The 22529-nt window shown below is 53.6% G+C and overlaps 2 protein-coding genes across 7 annotated transcripts in view; one reads left to right on the plus strand and one right to left on the minus strand.

Moving 5' to 3' along the window:
- The window catches only part of SNRK (SNF related kinase), a 38720-nt gene extending 25933 nt beyond the window's left edge, over positions 1–12787 (plus strand). For all 6 annotated transcript variants that reach the window (XM_084903185.1, XM_084903190.1, XM_084903188.1 and 3 more), the window contains 4 exons: positions 2040–2181; positions 4122–4334; positions 6158–6292; positions 8954–12787. In XM_084903185.1, coding sequence (XP_084759311.1) covers positions 2040–2181; positions 4122–4334; positions 6158–6292; positions 8954–10172 — 1709 coding nt within the window. In that variant the 3' untranslated portion in view covers positions 10173–12787. The remainder of the gene's footprint in view (positions 1–2039; positions 2182–4121; positions 4335–6157; positions 6293–8953) is intronic.
- Positions 12788–14272: 1485 nt separating this feature from the next.
- ANO10 (anoctamin 10) overlaps positions 14273–22529 on the minus strand; it is an 87626-nt gene continuing 79369 nt past the window's right edge. The window contains exon 13 of the mRNA XM_084903193.1: positions 14273–14878. Coding sequence (XP_084759319.1) covers positions 14819–14878 — 60 coding nt within the window. The 3' untranslated portion in view covers positions 14273–14818. The remainder of the gene's footprint in view (positions 14879–22529) is intronic.

Raw genomic sequence — 22529 nt, forward strand, 5'->3', positions numbered from 1 at the left:
AAAAAGTAAAAACCAAACTACTTTATCCACAGGGAAAGTAGGAGGTGGTAGAAGAAATAATGAACCAAATTCATTTTATAAAAAATGCGTTTGTAGGATGTCTTCGGAATGATACAATTTATCATATCTTAAATATAATACATATTCATGGTTAGGTTTGGGCATAGTAGCAAGTAGTGTTAGACATTGTCAGTATTAACAACAGAAGAACATTTTTGTTTTAATCCTAATTTTTATGTTTATGCACATTTTTTCAGGTGAGCCATTTTAAACCCTCCTTCTTTGGAGAGGAGACAGTCAAGTGTATATTATGCACAAAAACTTGCTGAAAAATCCCCCTGTGTGATGAGCATTAGAGAAAAGGGGGGTTTACGTGATAGTTGATATCATGTAAAATGAAAGGCATATTGATTAAAGGGAGAATAATTGCAATTGCCACTTGTTCACGGTGGTGGCTTGAGAGTTGGGGCAAGGTGACCAAAAACAGCAGGTTCAGTTCTACAAAGAAGGTTTAAGTTAAACATCAACCTATATAAATTTCCATGAAAAATATTTGAAAGGTACTAATAGGGTAATCAGTTCTTCTCGCTGGATGGTTACAGAGCAGGTGCCACTAGCCACATTACTCGGGATGTTTGACTTTGAAGGGGATGGCCCTCTGGAGTCCAAGGTCAAGGTAGATGATGCAGGTCAGTGGAATGGTGGCTGAGCCAGCCATCTGTTTTGGGGCAGGGACCCATAACTCATGGATCCAACACACAACGCCACGGGTTCGGACTGGAAGATCCTTAGGTTCCTTTCATTCTCGTTTGTATAAATGTTTTAATTTTAGTGGAGTTTTCTGTCTGCCTCGCTAATTTCCATTGGAGCATCCTTAGGAAAACTTAATGTACATTCTAAGAATCATGGTGTGTGTGTAGCTTTTGTGTTTGTGCCTTTGTTTAGTTTGGACCGAGGAAAATACGTTTTATGAACAAGGTTTAACTCTCTTGGAGCAGTCGAGTATTCACAGGCCAGATGGCCTGCTCCATTCTCCAAGCCTTTGGTGGTCTGGAAAGCTTCTTGAATTTCTCTCTTATGTGAATGTTGATATAATCTGCCTATATTTTATTTTTTGGAATGAATTAATTCATATGATACCCTTTCTAAATGGATTTTTTTTTGTCTGAAAAAGATATTTTTCCATCCGATTGACAGCTTTGTTTTTTATTCGTATAAGAAGTAAGGGATTGCTTTTAATCATAGGGGTTAGTCTATTGCTGGAGCGAAAGGGTCCTGGGATGTGACTAGTCCGGCCTTGCAGAGTGCAGGGCGCCTTCTGCAGCGACCGGACAGGTGGCTGCCCAGCCTCTGCTGGAGCATTCACGGTGACAGGACGCTCGCTGCCTTCCCCAGTGTTTCCACAGCTGTATTACGGAGGTCCTACCGTTAAGCCAGAGTGTGCTTCTGATGACTTAAACCTTCATCCTCATCCTCTCATTGACAGTCAGGAACATTCCCTCATTGACGGCCAGGAACGTTTCTCTTCTCTTCAAGCAGCAATTTCCTTATCTATAAAAGATCATGAGTTGTAAGATCTGGTTATCTCACCAGGATCCGGATCAAGGTGAAGAACAGCCGAGATAAACAGACCTTAGGCAAAATCCTTTCCAAGTCTCAGACTATTACCCTCTTAGCTTTTCCTCTGGTGGGTAATGTGATGGGACTACAGCCGTGCCTGCCCATGATTTGTGAACCTTGATAGGCATTTTCCAGTTGACCCTCTTGCCGTTAACAAAATAATTAATTCGTATCTTTAGTCAACATTTATTGACCATTCACTGTGTGCCTGGCACTCGCTTGGGCCTTAAGTGAACTAAACAGTGAACAAGACAGATATCACCTCTATCTCACTGGGGCTTAATCTGTCTCCCTAGTCTTTTTACTTTGAGATATAAGTGCTTTTGACTGTTCAAAATAAAATACTATTGTTTCCTTTAACCAAGTGCTTTTGGTTTTCTGACTAGTCCAATACTTAGCAGTATGTCTTTGATTTGTAGATATATGGAGTCTGGGAGTGATCCTTTTCATGTTGGTGTGCGGGCAGCCACCCTTTCAAGAGGCCAATGACAGTGAAACATTGACAATGATCATGGATTGTAAATACACGGTCCCATCCCATGTGTCTAAAGAGTGTAAAGAGTAAGTAAAAAAAAAGTGTTTATTTTAATTTTTGAACTTAATATTTCTGATCTTGAAAAGGGTGTTTTGGGGAGTTAACCCCAGAATATGATTTGAAATTTGATATTGGATACAGAGTGTATTACTGTGTTGCTTCAATATGCCAGTTTTAAGAGGCTCATCATGTGCTTCTACAGGCTCCAGGGGAGGGGGTTACTTTCACTTGAAATGAGACATTACCTCGAGAACCACTGTTTGCATCAGCAACGAGCACGGCCACCTGGGATTATTTTAAGTTCCAGAGAAGAATTAGGGCATTTCTGAAATAGACGATCAACACACCATTTGGGGATTTCCATAGTGTGTCTCATAATTTTATTCCCACCCACTAACTAACTGGAGACAGTGTATAGATGTCTCCATGACAGACTCGGGGATCCCTGTGCTCCTAGGATCTAAAGAGCTCTGTTTGGTTCATGTGACTACGGGAAGCCACAAAAATACACTCAAGTTGATTGTTTTGGATTTAAAGTACTACACAGGACTCGGATATGTGTAGTAAGGAATATAGTGGAAATAAAGGAACTGTTGGAAGTTCCAGATTTCATTGACCTTGTGGGTGATACTTTGAAATAAGCTTGGCTGAGAGTATACCTACTACCGTGTTTCCCCAAAAATAAGACATCCTCCGAAAACAAGACCTAGCGCATGGAAAGATAAGACATCCCCTGAAAATAAGACCTAGCGCAACTTTGGGAGAAAAAATTAATATAAGACACTGTCTTATTTTCGGGGAAACAGGGTACTTAAATGATTTTGGTGTAGTAACATAGTTTTGAGTTTCTCCCAATCAGCTGGTAACTATGTGTGTTGCCTGATGGGTGGGTAGTAGACTTATGGGGGATCACTTTGTGATTATAGAAATGTCTAATCACTATGCTGTACCCCTGAAACTAATACAGTATTGAATGTCAACTGTAATGGGGGAGGGGGGTGGATAGAAGGAAATCTGAGTTGGAAGATTTCTTCAGGTGGAGCTCCATCTTAGGCCATGTGGTGGATTGTTAAGAACGTAGGTGTTCAAACTCTCTGGATTCAAATACTGTCTTCTCGCTTTACTAATGATGTGAGAATAATAGAACCTACCTTTTAGGGTTATTGTTAATGTCTGTAAAAGCTCTTAGCTCAGCCCGCCGCACAGAGGAAGCACCTGATAAGAATGTTGATGATGGCGATGTTTATGCCCTATTATTCTTCTCTGCCCCAGGAAGCAGGATACTATATGTTGTGTGCATGTTAAATGTTTGCAATCCACAGCCTCTACGCAAAAACTTATTTTTATATTGAAATACGTCATTCACAAGAATGTTTAAAATGTTTCTGAAATAAAATGAATACATCTGTACCTGTTATCCAGCTTAAGAAATAGAATGGTTCTAATAAGTTAGAAAGAAACCTTCTGTTTCTCCCTCCAAGAGGAATTATCTTTAGTAATCATTGGACCACTCAGTTTTCTACTTTCTCCTGTGTCAGTTTGGCAAAGTTGTGTTTTTCAAGGAACTCATCCTTTTTTTTCTTCTTCTTAATGGAAAAGCAAGCAAGAATTTATTGATCATAGCAAAAATTTCATGGGGCCCCTTAGAGGTTAGGGAATACGAGCCTTGGGGGAAGGAGAGAGAGAAGGGAATGGCAAGGGTATGCTCCCTGGAGGGATAGTGCCGGGAACTTGTTCATTTTACCTAAATTTTCAGGTTTTTTGCTCTCAAGTATTTATAATATCCTCTAATTATATCTGTTACGTCTATAGATTAGTGGGGGTGTTGTCTTTTTTCATTCTAATATCGACACCCGTTGCCTTCTCTTATTTTTGTCTTGTGCAATTCTGCCTCCGGTTTATTATCTTATTAGACTTTTTCAAAGAACTACCTTTGTTTGAACAATGGACTTGCTTCCCTTTCCAGCCTGATCACCCGGATGCTACAGAGAGATCCCAAGAGAAGGGCCTCTCTAGAAGAGATCGAAAACCATCCTTGGCTTCAGGGTGTGGACCCTTCGCCAGCCACCAAGTATAACATCCCCCTGGTGTCCTACAAGAACCTCTCGGAGGAGGAGCACAACAGCATCATTCAGCGCATGGTGCTCGGGGACATAGCGGATCGGGACGCCATTGTCGAGTATGTCACCGCTCACCTGCATGGGGCCGTGGGTTCAGACGCTTGCAACGGGCTCTCTCTGTGCCTGCCAGGGCCTGTGGCCCTGTGTGATGGCTAGAGATCCAGCTGACAGGTCATGTCATTTATCTGTAGCGTTCCCTGCCCAGGTCCCGCCTCTTAGGTTTTGTTGTATTCTGTTTATTTTTGTACTCGTGACAAGGGGTGCACACTGCTTTGTATCCCAGTATATGCCTTGCCCATAGCAGTATCCTTCTTCATTCCATGTCCCTCACTGGTTCCCACAGTGAGCAGGGAGAATGGGGCATCATCTCAAGTCCCCAAAGTCAGGGGTTGGCATGTGGGGGCCAGTCATGCGTTTATGTGAGTGGAGTGTTAGTGAACCACAGTCGTGCCCACCCATTGCATGTTTTGTCCACGCTGCATGTGCTCCTGCAGCGTATCTGTGAGACCACATGACCCTCAAAATCTGAAACACTTGCTCTCTGGTCCTTGAAGAGCACCGCCTGGGACCCACAAGGCCCACAAGTTATTAACTGAGCCCCCAACACCACAGAGGGACTGCAGAGCCTAAAGGGCTTAGAAATCACCTAACTCTTTAAAATAACCTGAGCCGTTTAGAGTCAAGGATAATATAAAGATCCAGTGCTTTCCTTTAGCGTTGATTCATTTCCGCAGAGGTCCTAGGACCTCTAAGGAAAGGTCAGATGTTATTTACCCCATTGAAACAGCTGGTGCGATGGGAAGAGTGGCTTGCCAAGGACACGCACTTTAGTAGTGTGTAGGAAATGATGGTTCGTTTTTGAATAGATATACGATAGAAGGCTATTTTTGTCTCCCCGAATTGGCTTAATGTTCTTGGCTTAACTAAATAAATCACAGCACTATTTAATTCATGTAAATTCAGTTATAAACCCAAAAGGAGCGCTCATCAAGTGGTTCAGGAGGTTCCGTGTGCCCATCCACCTGTGAGCATGCGCCGGAGGGAAGTGGGGATCTGGACGCCAGAGCTGCCCTCCCAGGCGGTCCTGGTCTTACCGCGCCCACAGCGTGAGCAGCGTGAGCCTCCTCTGTGGGTGACCCTGCACCAGAGACTCGCGTGTGTTGGCTCTCATGGGCTCTTGCTTTGGAGTCTGTCCTCAGCGCGCCCGCCCGTTAGACTGTGGCCCAGGTGCACATGTGAAAAGTGATCCCGTGTCGCTTCTTTCCTAGTGCTCATTGTGCATTTTCACTAACGACAGAAAGCTCCTGACAAGCCTGGCTGGGTAGTTCTGGGCCTGGCGGGCCCATCGCCTGCTCCTGCCCTTGACTGGAAGGCCAGCTGCAGGGGAGCAGGCAGGGTCACCCCGGAGGGCCTTGCTCCCCCAGCAGCTCCCCAGCCCCGGTGGCGGCGCTCGGTTCTCAGAGCATCAGTTTTGGACTGGATGAATGAAAACATAGGCAAAGAAGACGCTAATGACAGGCTCTTGGTTACATTGAAACAATGCATTAATATATAAAATCCCAATAAATGCCAAGAGAGTGTAAGAGTAAAAACTCCCTGATTTTGTGATTGGTATCAGTGTCTCAGGGCACATGCATATCACCCCTTTCACACAGCTGGTGGCAGCAAGTGAGCCAGCTCAGCGACAACAAGGACTTTGACCCAGAGTCGAGGGTTGGATAACATGTACATTCTTGAAGCCTCATTTCCTTTTATGCACCTAAACCTGACATCTAGCCCACATGCCAGCAGCATTTTGGATTTTTCTTACAGAATATTTTGATGCAGGTTTGTTTTTTTTTTAAATCTGCTGAGGTCTCTGTGCCCTCTCCCTGTTCTCCAGAGCCCTGGAGACCAACAGGTACAACCACATCACGGCCACGTACTTCTTGCTCGCCGAAAGGATCCTGAGGGAGAAGCAAGAGAAAGAAATCCAAACCAGATCTGCCAGCCCCAGCAACATCAAGGCCCAGTTTAGGTGAGAAAAAATCTTCACTGATTTTAGTAAGTTAACGTTTTGAAATAGTGAACGTTGTTTGTTTGTTTGCTTAATTGCTTCCTCACTCCGGGCCAGAGCGTGCACGGCGATGGCCGGCTCTCCCCAGCGCGGGGGCCGGAGCCTCCGCCACCGAGGATGCCGCGGGCTCCGGGGCCAGGAACTTGTCTGGAGACTCGGTCTCCAGCCAGGGTGCCTGTAGTTTATTTTCATTGAACTCTTCTAGGTCTGACACGTATTAATAAATTCTTTTCTTTATTCTTTTATTCCAGGAACAAGGCCAGTTTTCCCTCAGTCATTTGAAATAACTTTTTAAAACAACAGGGCATTTCTGGGCCGTGATGTGGTCTCAGGATTTCAGGGATTTGACAGTCAGATGAGCCGGTTGATTTATTGGCCGATGACCTGGGAAGGTCACTTAACCTCTGACTCAGCTGCTGAGCTGTGTGTGAGGTGAGGGGAGTCGCACCGTCTGCCTCCGGGGGTGTGGCGAGGCCAGATGAGTTAGGGCCTGTGGTGCGTCCAACCGGCTCCCTGTTCGCTGCCTGTGGTGGGCCTGTCACCACCCTGTCCCTTCTTCCCTCCTCCGTCCTGAGCTCTCCATCCTCCTCCCAGGTTCCTTTTCTCCTGCCATGCTAGCTTTCTGTTTAAAATCGGAGCGTAGGAAGGGTTACTTTTTACATCATCATTAGGAAATTTATTAGAATTCATATTCAGATAAAGTAACCCGTGGAACTGTAGTGATTCAAAAGCCTGGAGCGCAGAGGAGAGAGAAGAAAGCAGTCCTGGTGACTGAAGAAGAAGAGTGAGAGGTCTGAGCTGGAAGCAGTGTAGGAACTTGGTGTCCCGCACGCATTCTTCTGTAATGGAAACTAGGCACGCTGTCTGTGTCGGCCTGGAAGAGGCCTGGGCGCAGGGACAGAGCAGGAGAGTGACACGGAGAGGGCGGGTCAGCCTCGTCCTGCTGAGCCCTCTGGTGGAAAGCACAGCCTCCGAGTAGTCACCCCATGCTGGGCCACCAAGTCGGGAGCCACCCAGTTCTTCCGGAGAAGGGACATTTGGATTTGAGCTTGTTGTCTGTTCAGTGAGACAGAACAGAACTCGATCCAAAAGTGATCAAATAGTAACTGAGTTAAACTGGTTTTACTTCTGGAAATTGCAAAGCCAATGGCAGCTATAAAGAAGCATCAGAGCCTCCCACAGTTTCCTGGCCCCTCCTGGGGATTCTGGAGTGGGGACGCCCTGCAGGCCTGCCTTCCTCCTGTGTCTGCTTGCTTCCTTCTCTTACAGCACTGTGACTTTGGTGTCCAGACCCTGGGCCTGGCCTGGCTCTGTTGCTGAGGATACCTAATGGTCAGCACGACCACGACAGCTGCAGCCCTCACCCATCCTGTTTCCGGGGTGGGAAGGGAGGAGAGGGGCGCCTTTATCAGGCTGCGCCCTCCCCATCCTTCTCGAAGGGACTGGCTGCTGCTCTGGCGAGTCAGAACCACACACACACACACACACACACACACCCGCCATGGGCTCCCCAGGGGCCATGGGGTGATGTTCTGGTGGCTGAAAGCACAGTGTGTGCGGCTGCTCTGGGACCTCGAGTCTCACCGGGTGCCATGGTGTTGGGGGAGGACTTGTCCGGAGACACTGCTTGACCTCACACACATGATCGGACACTCAGCTTCTATAAACTACCACGCAGTGACGTCAGCGGATGGCCCTCCACCCTCAAGGGAATGTGATCCGGCTCTGAGTTGGGGACAGGATGTCGGTTATAAATTCCTATGAGTTTTACCAAGCTATAGATTTAATGAGGTGTTATTTCTAGGATCACATAACTGGTGTGAAATGAAAACGTCATCGTGTGGAAGTGGCTGTTGTAAATGTGTCTGGCGTCCGCTGGTCCCCTGGGCAGGGAGGACAGCTGAGAGTTCCGAGACGTTTATTCAGAACAAGCCAGAGACCTCATTTTCAAAAGTCTTTTTCTTTAGTTACCAAGCAGGGTTCTTGTTACTTGAGTGATTCCAGATTGGGGAATAAAATCAAAGTTTATGTCATAGTGGATTTTGCTATCCAGTACTCTTGCGTGAGCATTTAAAATAGAAGTATTTGTTTTGCCGATTTCATTTCTTTATTGGTGAGGAGATTGATATATGCCAGCATTCACTGACTCTTTTCTCCACCATTCTCATGTTAAATCGATTCAATTATTTCCATTTATCTTTGTAAATACCAGACTTTTACAAAAAGGAGGATGGAAATTTTAGGTGAATCTTCCTAGCGATGCTCCATCAAGGGCTGAGATCTAAGACCCAGAGGGACAGAGTGAGTGGTGTTCAGGTTTTGCTTTTACAAAATGTTTTTCTTGGCGTGTAAACTGTTGTATAGAAGAGGCGCCCTTTGCAGACCTTTCCTGAGAGCTGGGACGAAGTTTTTGGCCAACGAGCACAGGCTGAGCTGCGTTCAGAACCCGCGTGCCCCTCGGGCATCCCTGCTGACGTTCACGGGGCGCTGCATGAGTTTGCATGGCTGCCATTTCTTCTTTTCTTTTCAGTGTGCGGAGTTTGTCCCAGGAGTTGTGTATACTGTGCTTGAACAAAGTCTGCATACGATTACATGCGTGTCCCTTTCCCGTCCGTCACACAGGCAGTCGTGGCCCACCAAAATCGACGTGCCCCAGGACCTGGAGGACGACCTCACCGCCACGCCCCTGTCCCACGCGACGGTCCCTCCGGCTCCCGCGCGGGCGGCCGACAGCGTCCTCAACGGCCACCGGAGCAAAGGCCTGTGCGACGCGGCCAAGAAGGACGAGCTCCCCGAGCTGGCCGGCCCGGCGCTGTCCGCGGTGCCGCCCGCCAGCCTGAAGCCCACGGCCAGCGGGCGCAAGTGCCTGTTCCGGGTGGAGGAGGACGAGGAGGAGGACGAGGAGGACAAGAAGCCCATGTCCCTGTCCACACAGGTGGTCCTGCGCCGCAAGCCCTCGGTCACCAACCGGCTGACCTCGAGGAAGAGCGCCCCGGTGCTGAACCAGATCTTCGAGGAGGGGGAGTCGGACGACGAGTTCGACATGGACGAGAACCTGCCGCCCAAGCTGAGCCGGCTGAAGATGAACATCGCGTCCCCGGGCACGGTGCACAAGCGCTACCACCGCCGGAAAAGCCAGGGCCGCGGCTCCAGCTGCAGCAGCTCCGAGACCAGCGACGACGACTCGGAGAGCCGCCGGCGGCTGGACAAGGACGGCGGCTTCGCCTACTCCTGGCACCGCCGGGACAGCAGCGAGGGGCCGCCGGGCAGCGAGGGCGACGGCGGCGGCCAGAGCAAGCCCGGCAACAGCGGCGGCGGCGCGGACAAGGCCAGCCCCGGCGAGAACAGCGCGGGCGGGGGCAGCCCCTCGGGCGGCTCGGGCGGCGCCCCGGGGGGCACCTCGGGCAGCACCCGCCGCTGCGCCGGCCCCGCCAACTCCACGCAGCTGGCCTCGCGCAGCGCCGGGGAGCTGGTGCAGAGCCTCAAACTCATGGGCCTCTGCCTGGGCTCCCAGCTGCACGGGGGCACCAGGTACATTCTGGACCCGCAGCACGGCCTGTCCTTCTCCAGCGTCAAGGTCCAGGAGAAGTCCACGTGGAAGATGTGCATCGGCTCCGCGGGGAGCCCGGGCCAGGCGCCCGTGGTGGGCAGCCTCAAGTTCTTCTCCGGCCACGTGGCGGACAGCGCCGCCGAGCTCGAGCGGATCCAGAGCAAGAACCTGAAGAACAACGTGCTCCAGCTACCTCTGTGCGAAAAGACCATCTCTGTGAACATCCAGCGGAACCCCAAGGAGGGGCTGCTGTGCGCCTCCAGCCCGGCCACCTGCTGCCACGTCATCTGACGGCGGCCCTCCGGCCCCCGCACGCTTCCTGCTCCGAGCGGTGAAGACCGGCTCCTTCACTGTCTCCCTCCCGGTTCTCCTCCCAGCGGGCAGTTATTTATTATGTTTCCCGTCGTTCGCCTGGCGCCGTGACAATGCATGGTCTTTGTGCATGCTGCTGCTAGACACTGCTTTCTGTCCCCGCCGAAAGTCAACCTCTCGTGTCACTTTTACATTCAGAATTTTAGTGTGGATGATCAGGATTAAATTAAAATGTATATTTGGAACCTAATCCCAATGGAGCACTTAGAAATTGGATGTTCCGCACTTAACCTAGACAGAGAAAACACGCTTGTATTTCCTTGTTGCAAAAATCTAAATCCCTGTCCTGACCTTCTGTTACACGGAGACTCCGTGCCCTGGGCACACCCTGGTGTCCGATACAGAACCAAAGCAATAACGGTGAGATGCCGACAGGCCCGGAGCCCGCGGACGTGCCTGCCAGCTTCCCGAGGCTGCGCCGGACCGAGTACAGCCGACGTCTGCACTAGAACCTTAAACCGAGATTTCAACATACCCACACCTGTTTGTCTTAAGCTATCGTGTGACAAAAGCTTGGGCTCTTAAAAATTAACTGAGACAGATTTTCTCGTTTTGTACTAGGTGAGATGAAGTACTTAGATTTATATGGCAGCTTCCCCTGTAGTGGTAAATGACAAGCAGACAATCTTATTTTGTAATGTGCGAACTGATGATGTCTTAACTCTACTTATAGAGTGTGTCTGTTTAACAGAACAAAATGACGCTCCTGTAAGCTCCTTCCCGCAGGGCACAGCCCAGGGTCTCCCTCAGAACCATGTAGATAGAAGAAGCTGTAGGGCCTAACATGGAGGCAGAGTGCACACAGAGGTGGGCAAAGTCCAAACCCGGGCAACGAAAAAACATATATAAACACATACATACACACACGGATTGATTTTTACGAGGTTGGTAATTAGGTTGACTCTTTTGTTATTTCCATTTTATATCCTTTAGCTCAGTCGTGGCCCACCATTAGCTATGACAATTGACTAATCAAAAAATACACACAATCAGCGAACAAAACTGCACAAAACCTGCTTCAGTTTTGTTTTTTTGCTGGAAATATTTTTCACTCTGCCTTCCTGCCAAAACAATATAATCAAGAACTCTCGCTTTACGAAACTATTCCCGCACAGAGACTCCTTCTGACCAGATAATCATCTTGCGAGACACACTGTGTCTGTGGGGCACGGTGTATTGCACGTCGCTGATTGCGGAAGGGGCCACGGGCCCCTTTTCTTTGCTGTTCCCCGAGGGGGTCTTAGATGCTGAGCCACACTGGCCACAGGACGCGGCTGGGCCCGGGCCTCCCCTCGCTCATCGGCCTCCGGTGAGGTGTCTGGTCCCACAGTGGCAGAGCCCCAGGGGCCGGCCCTCTACCGGGCACAGCTCCTCCAGAAACACAGACACTGACCCTGCTACCTGAGCGTCCATCTCTTTTACTCAGAACTCTGAATTTCACTGTATACTTAACTAGACTTAAGTAAAGAGGATACTTCAAATACTTTTACTTTCTCTAGACCTAGGCTAGATGTGTTTTAAGCTATAGCTCTAGTTCAATGTGGTATTTATAATCGAAAGCTCTGAGGCAAGGTGTGTGGGTGAAGCCATAGAACACATTTGCTTGAAATTCTTGAGCAGGGATCTTCTAAAGGGCCAGAAATAAGATGTGTGGTTCACGTAGACAGTGAGCGTAACATCTGTATTAAACATAGGAGAGACGTTTATAAAGGGCATTGGCAATAAACTCTTTGTTGCAGCTGTTTTCCAAGTAATTGTAAATACTTTTTCCTGTGATTATGTATAGCCTGGGAATGGCACCTTTGAACCCGTATGTGTTCGGTTTCCATTGTGTTTTTTTATATTCAGATGTATATATGGTGCTCACTTTAGGATCAGCAGTGTTGACCATTTATGCTGCATAGCTGTATTATAGCCTTATTAGTCGTGTTTGGTTGGTTGGCCCTCTGGGTAGACAGATGGTAGTCTGAGTGGCGTCTTCCTCATGTGTTCCTAAGTGAATGACTGTGCATGTGTTGTATGTCATCGTATGTTGTCCCATAAAAGAGAGGGAGCGAATCACCATTACATTAAGATAATATTGGACCAAACTACTTACTTGCTCTAACAGTTTCTTGTATCACCTTAACCTGTCTTCAGAAGTTGCATAGAGTTACAGTAGTGTGTAAATTAAATATTGTGGACAATTCAGTCTTGTATTTTTCTGTATGTGTGTGTACATATATACATATGTGTGTATATATATATATATAAATATATATATAAAATATGTACTTCTGACAATTCTATCTGTATTTAAAGATGTGACAATCTTGACACCGACTTTAAGAATAGCTGTGAGACTGAGTCGAATTAAAGGTATTTCTGCCACGTTAAGAGCTGGTGTGTGTGAAGAGCATACAGAACGGTCAGCTGACCTGGCCAGCCGCGTGCACTGCGGGTTGATTTTCCTCATCGTGTGGACCCGGACAGGCCTGTGACAAGTGGGAGAAAATCCCGACAATAAAGTGGCATCTTGGTGTTCAGCAATAGAACGGTGTCCCGTCCTGTTTCTTCCGTGTCCCGCCCCTCGCGTGGGGGCATCTCCAGTGGCAGGTGCTCGGGAGCGGGGGTGGGCGGAGCCGAGGCACCCTTCACGGCTCCACACCCCGAGGTCCTTGTCTTGACTGGACCAAGGAGACCACCAGGACAATGCCGCCCTCCCCACCCCCACCCCCACCCCGGCCTCACGCGGGGGAAGGGGGTGCTCTCCCCAGTTTGCTGGTTGGTGTGTGGCCTCGTGATCGACCACAAGATGTGGAGGTTTGATGGCAGTTTCCCTTCCCCAGTGCTGTGAGCTTCCTCCGGGGAAGGGGACACAGTCCACAGTGTCAGGCTCTGCCCCCGCTATTGCCATCTCCCGGTTACACCTGGGGGTGCTGAGGCCCAGGCAGGAGGGCAGAGCTGGGTGGGTCTCCCCAGTCTCCAATAGGCACAGGCCTGATCTTTCCACTGACTTTTCGAGAGTGAGTGGGAGGGAGGGGGACAGACAGAAACCTCCCTGTGAATGAGCAGGGAGTTCACATCTGGAACCCACTGCCCCCACCCACTGTGCTCATGTGACCGGGGGAGACGGGGAGCTGGGTCCGAGGCACTCAGACTGGGATACAAGGACCATAGTGGCGGGGACCACGTGCTGGTTTAAATCAGGAGGTTGTTCCTAAGCCTCGACCACTGAACTCGAACATGGGCCTTGATGCCTCAGACCAAGCAGAGACAGGCATGCTGGCAAGCGCAGTGGCCTGGCAGGACCAACTGGGCAGCAAAGAGTGGCAGATGGTGGCCAGCTCCCCAAAACATGATGCTTGACTGGCTGAGGCCACTCCCATCCCGATGGGGAGGGACCCGGGCCGGCCCTCAGGGAGGGGACAGGTCTAGGCTGAAGCCCTCATTTCCTCCTGCCGACCCAGTGGCCGAGGTGCCTGCAGCTTTCTGAGGGTCCCGGGAAGGGGGATGGAGGGCAAGAGGAGGGGGAGCAGGTAGAGGGGAGGGGCAGGGGGTGGCTGTTTCACAGGCGGAGTGTGTGCAGCTGGCAGAGGAAGGAAGCCAGGCCCTGCCCTTGCAGGCGGTCCTAGTGCCTGGGCCCCAGGCGGGGAGCAGCGGGCTCCAGCCGCTGCCTTGTGCCTGGAGGGTCAGACCCCGGTGACCCACACTGTGCCTGTGAGGGGTCCAGCCCAGGGCACAGCTGGGGGGCGCAGCACCCCTGGCTAAGGCCCCTCCTCCACAGGTGTCAGCCACACCAGGAGCCGGGTGTGGCAGCTGGCTCTCCGCCTGGCACCCTGTGCATGGAAGCAGCCCCGCAGCCCTGGCCAGGCGCCCCATGGCAGCAGGTCCCCCCCCCCCCCACCAGCCCCAGAACAGCCCGAGCTCCAGCTGCAGGCTTTGGAAGTGGCACCAGGTGCCCAGCCCCAAGCTCAGCCTCCCCACTTAGGCTTCCCCTTGAAGGACCTAGGCCCCTCCCAGAACCCGGGGCCTTCACAGTCCACTCGAGGGAAGTGGGAGCAGAGAGGAGCTTTAATAGCTGAAACTATTGCTTCTGCTGACTAGTGTCTAACATATTGCAAAACAGAACCAGGAGAGAGGTAGAGCTGTCGGGAATTGAAAATCCTGCCTCTTGTCCACCCTCTCTCAGAACGGAGGCCGGGCAGAGCCCCCTTCAGCATGGCTCGCACCCGGGCCGCCACCCCGCCCCACGGGCCCTGGGCGGCGGGGGGTGGGGGTGACTGTCCCGCAAGGGGCTCCATGGAGAGCTGGTGGTTGGTCCGCACGAGAGGCTCAGGGCAGCAGTGAAGTGCGGTGTGCGGAATGGAGTGTGGGGCCTGGGCAGAAACCGGGGCAGTGGGCTTGGGGCGGGGGGAGGTGAGGGTGGGGAGCTGCCAGGAGCTGGGGCCCAGTGCCCCCTTCCGGGCCCTGAGCCGGGACCCTACGTTGGGAGGAGTGGGTGCTGCCACAGGGAGCTGCTGCGTCTGGCTGAGCCCTGGGTCTGGGCTGGGAGCCGCTCAGCCGCTCGGTGCCCTCTGCCTCGTTCAGGTCGCCTTCTCCTTCCCACCTTCCTCCTTCAGGTTCTCGGCCACCAGCTTCATCTGCTGTGGAGAGAACACAGGGTGAGCCTCGCCAGCCCGGGGGGTGGCACCTGGATGGTGGCAGGACTCCCACCTTCTGCGGGAGGCCCTGGGCCACGTGTTCCTAAGCCATCAAGGCACCCCGAGACGCTGTGACCCCCTGATGCTGCCCAAGGCTTCCTCTAAGTGCCTGGACCGGACGAGATGGGCCCAGGGAGCGGGTGGAAACGTGTGAGGCAGGCTGGCGGGATTGCAAAGACGCTGACAGGAGAAGCAGCTGGGTGACCTTCTTCCTGGGCCCGGGGTCAGGGGCGGCAGTGCAGGGGTCTGAGCATGGACGGGCCACGTCCCTGCTCTGCCTCTTGAACCGAGCAAACGTGGCATTTGACCTCTGTGAGCCTGGTGCCATGTCTGCCCTGGGGGCATAGTCAGCAGGTGGCTGTGGGGGTGACTGTCCATGAGGTCCCTGTCCAGCGCACAGGCCTCCAAACAGCAACTTTACTGGCCCTTCGTCCCTGCGGCCACAGCGCCACCCTGCCCAATGCCATGGGGACAGCCTATGGGGTCCCTCCCGGGCAAGTCCAGCTCAGAGGGAGGGGCCTGCACCCTGGGGCCCCGCAGGCCCCAGCCTCCTCTGTCCCGGGCGCTGCCCACAGGACCACCTGCTACTCTGGAATGGGGCTTACCACACAGGCCGGGGATTCTGACAGCAGCTATTTATTTGTGGGAGAAGCAGGCCTCGGAGAGCCGCGCTGCTGGCGCTGGGAACTCGGCTGCCCAGTTTGGAGTCCGTGTCCACGTGGAGCCGGACGTGGTGCCCGCTCCCTCGCTCTCAGGGGAGGAAGCCTTCCTCAGCCTGAAGCAGAGCCTCGGCCTCCTCTTCACCCCGGTCCCCCTCAGGAGGCCCCACTTCACAGGGACGGCTCTCCCCTCTCTGCCTCTGCTCTGTCCCCACCGGGCGGGCAGAGATGGGCTCCTGGAGGCGGACCCCTCCACCTGGGCTGGGGGCACTGCCTGGCCCTGCCGCGGCCACATGGAAGCTGGGTCCAGGGGATGGCGTGTGATGGGCAGGGGGCTGGGCGGGGTCACGTTCCCGCAGGCCTAGAGCGGAGGGTGGCATGAGAGCGACACCGGCCTCAGGACGTGCCTGCACAGGGACCACAGCTGCCCTGTGCGTGCGGCTTCAGCCTGGCAGGACGATGCAGACCGTGACGGAGAAACAGAGCTGCGCGCCCCGTGTCCCAGCAGGTGCTGTGTGCCTCTGCGCCTTCTCTGTCACTGCACGCCCTGTGAACGACTGAAGCGAAAGATGCCCAGAAAACTAACACTCAGCCTATCTGCCAGGCAGTGTCGTCAGACACTTAGGAGACCTTAATAATTCATCTTCTATTGGGGGAGGGGGGAGAGAACAACACTCCCTAGCTGTCCCAGAACCTTCCAGCCGCACCTCCCAGCGTTCCGCGCGGGGAGGAAAGTCAATGTGGGTGGGATCAAATGCGTTCTGATGCCAGGAGCCTGGAGGCTCGCTGTGAGGCGCAGCTGCCCCCTCCGCCCCCATGTGTGTGGGCGGCGGCGCTGGGAGACCCCGGGCATCAGGCAGCCCTCCCGAGGGGCCCCTGCTCCGCAGCGGCGGGGGATGGGCCCATTGATGGATTCTCTCCCCTGCACCTCCGGCCGGAAGGGACTTCAGTATAGCTTTTGGAGTTCCCCTCCGCTCAGGCCCAAGGTTGGCTGGCAGAGGGGGTACCCAGGCCAGGAGGAGGGACTCCACACCCTCTCACCTGCAGAGCCTGCCTGGGCAGGGCAGCTCCTGAGAGGACGGGCCTGTCAGGAGGTCACAGGTCACAGGTCATCTACACTGAACTGCGCTGCTCGCAGCAAAGGTAGGATGCCGGCCACCGCTCTGTCCGGCCTCAGGCCGGGTGCAGGCTCTGTCTGCTCAGAGCACCTGCCCGCCCTCTGCCTCCCCTCCCGTCCCAGGTCCCAGAGCAGGGCTGCTTGGAAGCCACAGTGATCAGCTGTGTGTTGGGACAAACCACTCAGCCCCTCCCTCCATGGCTGGGTCCCTCAGGGCTGGGTCCGTGACCCAATCCCCAAAGGGACTGTCGCCTGGGGGCCTTCGCCAGGCTGCGGGAGGGCCTGGGGCTTGTACCTCTGCGTCTCTCTTAAAACAAACCTGGCTTCTTTGGGATTCTTAAATTAAAACCTTATTAAACATAAGCAGGAGAGCGGTGCTCACTTCTTTCCTACAAAAAGCATCAGATGGAGAATAAAATCCTCCCCAACTCATGGCTCATTAAACACTCGTGTTCCCAGTCACTCTCTGAGCAGCGCCAGCTGAGTTTTCGCGTCGCTGTTAGTAATGGTTATAACAGGAGCCTAGTCACCAAGTGTTGGCCAAAGCGCAGCTGAACCTGAGCGAGTGCCTATATGCCACGCCCGCTCCCCGTGGAGGAGCAGCGAGATGGTTTGAGAGCCGGGATGCTTCCCCAGGCCTGGGGCAGACCCTCCCCTCCCAGGCCTGGGGCAGACCCTCCCTGGCCGCTGGCCAGGCCACAGTCAGCACGGAATCCCCCATGCACAGCACTCAGGAGATCACGACCCATCGCTGCCATTATTACCCGATATGAAATCTGTCAGCAGCTACTCCGTCACCCCTCCCCCAGAGCAACAGCAACACACAGAGGGCCTCCACCTGTGCCTTCCTCTCCCGCTCACCGGGGCCTCTGCAGCTGGCCCTCTCAGTGGCTGCTGGCTGCTGGAGCCTGGCCGTCCTGGGGCAGCAGCTCAAACAGGAACTGGCTTCTCTGGCCAGTTCAGCTTCAGCATCAATGCCTGGGGCCTGCCCCTGTCCCCCCCCCCCCCCCCCCGGACCCCCCTCCCCACAGGTCTCAGGTGCCCACACCTGCCTGTGACAAGTGACAGAGGGTGGCAATCCCCAGTCCCTACATCTCCAGCTCCCTCCGCTGGGATTTAAGGGGTGTGGCCTGGGCACCAGCGTTCTTTTTGCAAGCTCCTCCCGGCGAGTCTATCCCGAAGATCAGTGGTCAGCAAACTCATTAGTCAACAGAGCCGCAGTTTGCTGACCACGGCTGTAGGTGGGCGAACCCGGCCTGAAAGGCGGCCTCTTCTCCAGCTCTGCCCAGAGGAAGGGGCCGGGCAGGATGGGAGCTGAGGCCCCCCCCCCGCCAACCCCCCCCCCCCCCAAGACCGTGCCCTTGCCCCTGACAGGCACGAGCAAGGCCTGTCTGTCCCTGACAAGGCTAACCACCGTGTCTGAGGTCATGCAGCAGAGTCAGGGCAGAATTAGGCGAGGGTCCCGCAATTCAGGTGCAAAGGGGAGGTGAAGAACAGGCCTTCGGAAGTACCATGTTCTGACCAAGGCCTTCTATTGGTTAGATCTGGGGCAGGCTGGCCTCGAACGGCAGTATTCTGACATAGCCTACCACAATGCCGCAAACGCCAGCTCTGCTGGGCCAGCGATGCCAGCGGAGCAGCGGTGGGGGGCCGAGGGCAGAGCATCCCTCGGCAGCCACTGTTCATGGCGGTTCATGTTGATGTTTGACAAAATGTGAAAACTTGCTGACAACCGAACGTGCTGGTGCTCTGAAGCCCACCCCCACTCCTGCGTCCCCATCTCAGGGGCCACTCCACCTGGCTACAGACCGGAACCTCAGAGGTCACCGTGGGCTCTGCGCCCAGTCTGCCCTGGGCCCTGTGGACACCTGCCAGGCACACCCGCCTCCTCACCCCCAGCCCCACCTTAGTGCTGTCGCCTCCGTTATCCTGACCCCCTCCCAGACTCTGCCCCGCGTGGCCAAAAGCAGCTTAAACCACGTTGTAACACAGGACCAGACGTGCCACAACATGGGCTGCCACAGGCTCTGGACGGAAGGAGGCCCCACTTTTCTCTGTAGCAGCATCACCTGTCACCCCCACATCCCTCTGTGTTAATCCCTGCACTCCATTCGTACTATCTGGTTTTTTTGTTGTTAATGCTCATCTGAGGATATCTACCCCCCCCCCCCTTTTTTTTTTAGAGAGAGAGTGGAAGCGAAGGGGACAGAGAAAAACATCGATGAGAGAGAGAGAGAGAGAGAGACATCAATTGACTGCCTCCCGCACCTGCAGGGTATCAAGCCTGCAGCGGAGGTAAGTGCCCTTCAGTCCACAGGCCGATGCGCTATCCACTGAGCTCAAGCGGCCAGGGCACTAGGCTTTATTTTTCCTGCTGTAAATGCCCTGTCCCACCCGGTGTGCAGGTAACCACCTCGTGCAGGTGCTGCACACGTGAGCACAGCACGTCCCTCGGGAGAGCAGGCGCCTACCGAAGCTCTAACAACAGGGACGTGGGGCTGGGGGGGGGGAGGGGGGCTCTATAAATACCGTGGAGGCGGGACCACCGAGCTCCGGCCTATCGCAGCGCCCACGGAGGTCTGACTGGGCGTGGTCTGAGCCTGGTAGGATGGGCAGGTGTGGCCTCCTTTCTTGTGTATGTAGATGGACACACCCATGTTCTCCCAGTCTCTGGACCGCACATGTGTCTATCACATGTATGGGGTCACAGAAACACACCAGAGCGTGCACTTTATGTCAGAAGTTCCAGGGTTTCGTTACCTGCCCTGGCAACTACGCAGACCTGGCCCCAGCACCCTTCCCTCCCCCCCTCCCCTGCAAGACTCTCACTCAGAGGGACCGAGGGCCTCGGGGGTGGCTCTGAGGAGGGGAGGAGGTCTGCAGGGACAGCTGGTGGAGGAGGGGAGAGGAGGAAACTCAGGGGCCATCAGGAAGGTGGCCCCAGTGCCAGCTTGGTCCCAGCTGCAAACCATGGCTCCTCCAGGAGGGCGGAGACCCGGCTGCAGGACGGGGCGGGCGGCTCGAGGCCGGTGCAATGCCCGTGCTCGCGTCCAGCCCCTGCACGAGGTCGTTACCGGCGCAAACTGGCCCCGAGGAGGACAATGTCAGCTCAGCTTCCAAGAAAACGTTTTCATGTCGACGTCGGGGAGCTTCCGAGCCCTGCATGCTCTGCGGATCTGGGTTGCAGAGCAAAATTTTCAAAAGGAGAGCAGTGTGCCTTCGCAGGTGCTTCTGAGCATGCAAACCGATCGCTCAGGAGAGAGGGGCCCGTGGGAGCCCGAGGCTGGCTTTCCAGACGCTTCTAGTGCCTCTGGGGCAGGGAGCCGGTGCCATTGATTGGCTGTTAGATCCGGGCTGTTAATTATTACTGCCTGCCAAAGCCACAGGCCTGGGGTTTACAGGTGGCTGGACATGCTGAACCCCGAATGCTAACAGAAAAAAGACAAAGCGAAGCTGACGAGAGAGGGAGCCGCCCCGCTGGGTCTGGGAAACATGGAGAGGTGCCCACGGCCTCGCCAGAGCCGCTCGTCACCTCTGTCCTACACCCATCAGCGGGTGCTGGCATTTTCTGGAAGCGACGGCACCTACGTGCGGTCCTGTCCATCTACCCAAAACACACGTGAGATCCCTGAGCAGCCGACGTGGCAGGCCCTTCCCGGGCAGCCCCGGTTTCAGCGGGGGAAGGACATAGGCCATCGACGGTGCCCACAGGAGGTGAGGCTCCGGAGGTGTGTCCAGAGCGCCAGCCCCGGGCTCCACACGTGATCCTCTGCGCCCACTTTGTGGGACTCTTGCTACTTTCCTCCTAGCTTGCTCATGCCCTGAATTTCTAATGGTCCTTGTACATCGCAACCTTTTCCTCCTGCTTTGTTGACGTAACTTTTCGTGTCTATTATATTTTATTATCTCCCTGTTACTTACGTTCACAGTGGCCAACAGCTAGATCACTCACATGCCAAGCCCTGTTCTAATGACACATACATCCACTCCTTTGCTCTCATTCACCCTGTGAGAGACATGCCATTAGCATTTTAAAGGCTAGAGATGTGAGGCACAGAGAGGTTGAGAAACCTGCCCGAGGTCACACAGCTCATAGAAGGTTCGAGTACGGGCTGTCAGTCTCCAGCACCTAAGTGGCTAGCCTGCAGGCTGCCCAGCCCCTGCCTGAGGTGCGTCCAGGTGCTGTCCTGGGTGTGTTCTGTCATCACAGCACCCAGCTATGCACGGGCCCCCTGTGCTTTGATATTCCGGTTCCCGCTCAGCGGGACCACCCTGCCATCCCGCCAGGGTTTGCCGGGACTTTTTGGATTCTTGGTGAGGCTTCAGTTTTGTCCTGTCCCACCCAGCTCAGATTTGTGTGTTTCCCCTACATCTCTAAGTTAAGGGAGTCTGGGTCTAGAACACATCACACTAACCCCTAACCTGACATGAAAGCACAAATTTCAGCAAGATTTTAAAATTCCAGGATGTTTAGGAGTTAATTTTAGAAAAGAAATCACGTTTGCCCAAGCTGGTTTGGCTCAGTGGATAGAGCATGGGTCTGTGGACTGAAAAGTCCCAGGTTCGATTCCAGGCAAGGGCACACGCCTGGGTTGCGGTTTTGATCCCCAGTGTGGGGGCGTGCAGAAGGCAGCCAATCAATGATTCTCTCTCACCATTGATGTCTTTCTCTCTCTCAATCTCCCTTCCTCTCAGAAATCAGTAAAAATATATTATATAAAAAAAGAAATCATTTTCCCCTTAAAGGGTTGTAAAGGGCGCAAAAATGAGAAAATGTGGGAAATACAGTGGGAAGTTAGTTGGCAAAATCACAGGTGGGAGAACTGCTGAGACCGGGCGAGGCCAGCGATGGGGAGGCTGCGGAACATCTCCAGCGAGGAGACGTGAAGAGCGGGAAGCGTAATGCTGAGGATGATGTGCACAGGACCAAACACGTGACGGGGAGAGCAAATATTAATACATTATTCAGGAACAAGAGATGTCCCAGAAGCATGTCTCCTTCATTAGACGCGAGAAAACTGGTAACAGGTGTTACTTAACAGCAGCTGAACTGAGTGGATGATTTGGAGACGTCCAGAGGTGAATGTGGAGGACGGGAGCAGTGGGCTCCAGTGCCCTGGGACATCCCCAAACGGGGCAGAGGGCAGGGCCCACGGCCAGGCCTGGGGGAAAGGTGCTCACACTCGGTCTTCTCAGGGGCCCAGGCCCGGGTGACCCCCACCACGTAGGATCAGGTCAGAATGTAGACAGAATCTACAGAACGGAATTGCAATTGGGAATAAAGAGAGTCAGTGTCCCCAAGGTCAAAAGCAAGCTATGGCTAAGTATAAGGAAGCCAAATAATGGAAACACGTAAGAACGATGACAGACACGTTCGGAAGGGCGATCGGCCACGCTCCTCATGACCACATCACTAGGAGGTCAGGGGGAGGAAGACACAGACGGGATCAGGACAGAAAGACGGATGAAGGTCACACCAATTCTGAGTAAGAAAGGGGAAAGCATTTCCTCTCCACACACAAATAATCCTGTGAAAATAGCACGTGACCAGCTGGTCCCAAGTCAGAGGGAAAATGACCAGGTTCCTGTCCCTTTGGAGCGACCAGCTCTGTGGGGGAGGGGTTCCCTGCGGTGCACGCAGGGGAGCGCCTCTGTCCGGGCTCAGCCTCAGTGCGGTGCTGGGCTGTTGGTCAGAAGAGAGGGAGGTGGGCAGTCTGATGGGTCACCGCCAGCCGTGAACTGGCACATCCGGTGATGTTGCCAGGACATTGATCCGGGCGTTCAGACCACCCGGACGACAAGCAGCTCTGGGCTGCAG

This window comes from Pipistrellus hanaki (assembly GCF_964339955.1).
Source record: "Pipistrellus hanaki genome assembly, chromosome: 13".
In the NCBI taxonomy this organism is placed as follows: domain Eukaryota; kingdom Metazoa; phylum Chordata; class Mammalia; order Chiroptera; family Vespertilionidae; genus Pipistrellus; species Pipistrellus hanaki.